At 50.0% G+C, this 4622-nt stretch overlaps 1 protein-coding gene across 1 annotated transcript in view; it reads left to right on the plus strand.

The window, feature by feature from the left end:
* The first annotated feature begins 2874 nt into the window (after positions 1-2874).
* The window catches only part of Chek1 (checkpoint kinase 1), a 37984-nt gene continuing 36236 nt past the window's right edge, over positions 2875-4622 (plus strand). Inside the window, exons 1-2 of the mRNA XM_023701530.1 lie at positions 2875-2921; positions 3574-3657. Coding sequence (XP_023557298.1) covers positions 3593-3657 — 65 coding nt within the window. The 5' untranslated portion in view covers positions 2875-2921; positions 3574-3592. The remainder of the gene's footprint in view (positions 2922-3573; positions 3658-4622) is intronic.

The following is a 4622-nucleotide window of genomic DNA, read 5'->3' on the forward strand; positions in this document are numbered from 1 at the left end:
TAATGTTTAAGAGCTTTAATTAAAGACTTTCTGAAATTTTTGGGTGTCTAGTCTTAAAAGAGGGACCATAAACTGATAGAAAGGGCTCTGTAGGGGGTAGTCGGGTGTTTTATTTTTCTCTGTCTCTCTCTCTCTTTTTTTTTTTTGGAACCAGGGATTGAACTCAGGCCCTTGGGCTTGCCAGGGAAGCACTTATTCCACTGAGCCATCTTCCCAGCCCCCAGGTGTTTTCTTATCGATGTTTTCAATCGACTGTGATCTGCCTTAATTTTTACATTGGAAAAATCTCTAATAATGGTGACTAGTTGTATTCTCTTTGATAAACTTTCAAGAAGTTCTGTATATCCTTTTAAGAACATAAGCTTTCAAAAAAAAAAATTGTCATCAGCAATACAGCTCAGTGGCACAGCATCTGCCTGGCAAGTTCCAGGTCACGAGTTTGATTCTGAATAAATAAATAAATTGGGCCGGGGAGATGGCTCAATAGAATAAGTGCTTCCCTGGCAAGTACTAGGGCCTGAGTTCAATCCCTGGTTCTAACTCCCCCCCCCAAAAAAAAAAGTCCAACCTTCAGTGTATACTCTTGCCTGTTTTCAGTAAGGTCCTTAAGGTTTCTTTCCATTTCAGGTGTATAATGTATTTACACTTAAATCTTGACCGGCCTTGGGGAAGGGCAGAAAGCTGTTTCTGTGGCATAGTAAAGGCAAGCAAAAGCCTACTTGCTTTTCATATAGTTTTTAAAGCCATCCTCTTTCTGCCCTACTTTCATCTCCAGAGTTGCCCTGTCTTACCAAGTCAACAGGAACCTCTGAGATTCTTTTTTTCTTTTTAAATGAATTTAGGACAGCATGTATAGGGTGTACAGGGTTTTACTACGTAGATCGGATTTGTAGCGATCGTCCTGTTTTCAGCCTCCCAAGCCCTGGGATTACAGGCATGCACCACCAGCCCAGTCTCAGTCGCCTTCTCAGCGTGCCCCAGGGGTGGGGCCAGAACAGCACATTGGGGGACCAAAGCAAGCGTTTTAGTCTGCTGAGCTATCTGGCCAGCCCTAGGATTTCTTATGAGGTAAATCAAGGTTTATTTTACTAGGTCCCATTGCTACCTTGAGAGTTCATCTTTTTTTCTTTTTGGTATTTTAGGGAAGGCTCTAACAGGGTCATACTACTAGATCAGACTCCTAGTGATCCGCCTGTTTAGTCTCCCAAGAGCTCAGTTTCTGGGGCAGGGCTGGCTGGACAAAGCCTGTTTGCAGGCACTTTAATCTGCTGAGCTATCTGGCCAGCCTTGGGGTTCATCTTTTAAATTACCTTTCATCTAAAGCTTTTTATTTTCCAAAATGTTTTATATGATCTTAAGAGGTTAAAGAAAATTTTACTATTATTTTAGATAAGCTTCAGGGACTGGGGATTGGGCTCAGCAGTAGAACGCTTGCCTAGCAAGCTGGAAGCCTTGGGTTCAGTCCTCGGCACCAAAAACAAAAAATAAAAAAGAAACCTCCCCTAGATTAGCTTCAGAGGGACAAGAAGCTATTCATTCTCATATGTTCATTTTGTTCAACTGGTATATGAACCTGTATACTATGTTTTCAAGTTAAAAAGATTGGCTCCATCTAGCCATTAGGAACTGTGCAAGTCTTGCACACAGAAGAAATCGTGGAGGAAATGTGATAAAGGAGTTACATACAAGGTTTGCTGTTTTATCACTTTTTCAACAGATGTCATGGTTTAAGACTTAACATACAAACATTTAGAGAGTTTTGTTCAAACACTTCCCAGCTTTAAAGTAGATGTGTGGGGCCGGGAAAATGGCTCAGTAGAATAAATGGTTCCCTGGCAAGCGCAAGGGCCTGAGTTCAATCCTCAGATCCGCGGGGGGAGGGGGGGAGAATGAGGACCAGAGGGCTGGTGAGATAGCCCAGAGGACCCCACCCCAGGGCCTGCTGAGCCAGTGAAAGGGCCCGGGCGTGGTGGCACACCTGTAATCCCAGGGGGTGCTGAAAACAGGAGGATCACTATGAGTCTGAGCTGTCCTGTGAGACCCTGTACTAAATACACAAAATGAGAAAAAAAAAAAAAAAAAATGAGGGCCGGGTGTGTTGGTGCAGGCCTGTAATTCCAGCACTTGGAAGGCTGAGGCAGGACGATTGCTGCTAGTTCCAGGCCAACCTGAGCTACAAAGTGAGCTCAAGGGCAGCCTGAAGTGCAATTGCAATAGCAAGACCCTATCTGAAAAAGCCAACAACAAAAAGTGAGGAAGCTGACAGTGCTAGCTGGGCAGAGAGCCTTCCTTCAAAAAAGCTAGGTAGAACTAAAGTACTGTTTTGCAGCCTTCACTGAGAAGGCAAAATCGGTGACCCTGACGTTTCCTCAAACTGCCAAAACAACCCACAAACTTTCTTTTTCCTTACCCCTTACTCCATTTATGATCATTCTGGACACGTTTTTCTTTCGCTCCCGCCACTGAATCCCTCGTTCTTCACAGATCAGTTCCCAACAGCCGGCAGCCCTGCTACACTGGCATCCACTCTCGGGTCTCCGCGCGCCCTGCGGCACCCCTGCGCCCCGTCCTCCGCGCAGCCGGCGCCCGCCGCGGTCCCGGTCCGTGGCTCACCGGGCGTCCAGTTTTCACTGGGCCGATTCGCGCAGATGCAGCCGGAGGTGTTTAAGTCTCTGCAGCCAGGCTCTGCCTCTGGCCCCCCACAACCTGGGTCTGGCCGCTCACGCCCGGGCGGGGGAAGCAGGGGAAAACCCGCCAGCTCTTGGGTCACACCTGGCTTTCCAAAGCAGCAGGATGCGGGAGCGCGCACCGCTCTGCTTTACGGCAAGGACGCGCGCGTTTGCGATAGCGTGACGCAAGCAAGTTTTGGCGGGAAAATCGCTGCATTTGGACTCCCGTGGCGGCGGGCGAGGGACACGCTGGTGAGGAGAGGCGCCCAGTGGGGTGGGAAAGGAGTGCGGAGAAGGAGTTAAGGGGTCCAGATTAGTGAGGAGGAGCACGGAGAGGCGGACGGACGGGGAGGCTCGAGTGGAGAGATGGTCTCGGAGGGTGCAGGGGTGTGGACCCACGACCGTAATGGGCGCGGGGGCCTGGGAGTGCCGGTGCGGCCGGCTCCGCCGGGACTGGGACGCCGGCTGCGGGTCCCGGCTCTTCTTCCGCCTCTCGGGCAGCTTGGCCCCGCCCCGCGCCCCTCCCGGCCTTGGGGACGGGTGCGGTCGGGGTGGGAACTGGGTCCGCAGGGGTAGGTAGGAGGGGCTGCGGGAGCCCCATCTCGCTGGCCGCCTCCATTAGCTCGAGGCTTCCTCCTCCCCCTGCCTCGGCCTCTGTCCTAGCGCGGCAAAACCTCTGGGTTAGATTCCGGCCCTCTAGTGTGAAAAGCATGGCTCTGGGATTTACAGGGCCAAACGCCTAGACGTGGAGCCCTAGCTCGTGGCTTAAAACCTGATGAATATGAGTGATGTGGAAAGCAAGGGCGGTTGCGGGGAATCGTGGCGGGAGGCGGGCGCGGGGCCCGCGGGAGCTGGGGGCCTGCGCTCATCACCCCGCGTGTGTCTGGCTTCCTGCCTTCCACAGCCCGGGGCTTGGCGGAGTCATGGCAGTGCCCTTCGTGGAAGACTGGGACCTGGTGCAAACCCTGGGGGAAGGCGCCTATGGAGAGTGAGTGTGCGCCCTGATTTCATCCCGCCTTCACGTTCGCTTCTGTTCCGTCTGTGGTGCTGTCAGAGAGCATATTTGGGGTTTTCGAATGGTGCTAACACAGGGGTGCCCTAGAGAGCAGATCTTTGCGTCTGGAAACAGACTTTTAGCAAGTGAAAATAGAGCAGTCGTTTGTAAGTTAGTATGTTTCCCTCGCTTCCCACCTTCTCCCCACCCCCTTCCTCTTTTTCTGTTCCTGTTTTCTCCAACAACCAAATAGCCTTGAGGTTTAAGCACAGTGATTAAATGAATGGCTTCTGGCAGTTAGCCAGCTTCCAAATCGCTCTCTAATATCACACGCTGATCTTGTTTCATGATCTTAGGCAAATGTTCTCCTGCTGTGTGCCTCTCCTCAGACAAGTGTTAAGATTACCAACCCTGAGGATAGAACAGTCACCACAGACATACCTTGTGTGAAATTAATATGTTATTAAAATTATATGCTTAGAACATCTGTATATGTGATGAGATCTAGAATTGCTGCTACCTCATTTATTTTATCAAGCACTTATTAAATGATTTGTGTGTGCTGCGTAATGAATTGTTTGGAATGTTATCCATAGTACTTTACATTTCCAAAAGTATCTCTTAGGGGTCGGCCAAATAGCTCAGCGGATTAAAGAGCCTGCAAGCAGGGGCAGGGGCAGGGGCCTGCAGAGGTCGGAGGTTTGATCCCAGGGCCTGCCGTGCCGGCCCCCGTGCACTGACAGGCAATTGCACGGTGGCCCATGCCTGTAATCCCAGCTTTTGAGAGTCTGTAAACAGGTGGATCTCTGCAAGTCCGATCTAGTACTGAGACCCTGAACATCCTGTAAACCCTTGCCTAAAATACAAAAAAAAAAAAAAGTATCTCTTGAGAACTTGGTAGAAACCATTTACTTGGTTTCTCTTTAGTGGAGAAAACAGTAAATGTAAAATAGTTTTTG

This window comes from Octodon degus, unplaced genomic scaffold (assembly GCF_000260255.1).
Source record: "Octodon degus isolate 3935 unplaced genomic scaffold, OctDeg1.0 scaffold00136, whole genome shotgun sequence".
NCBI lineage: Eukaryota > Metazoa > Chordata > Mammalia > Rodentia > Octodontidae > Octodon > Octodon degus.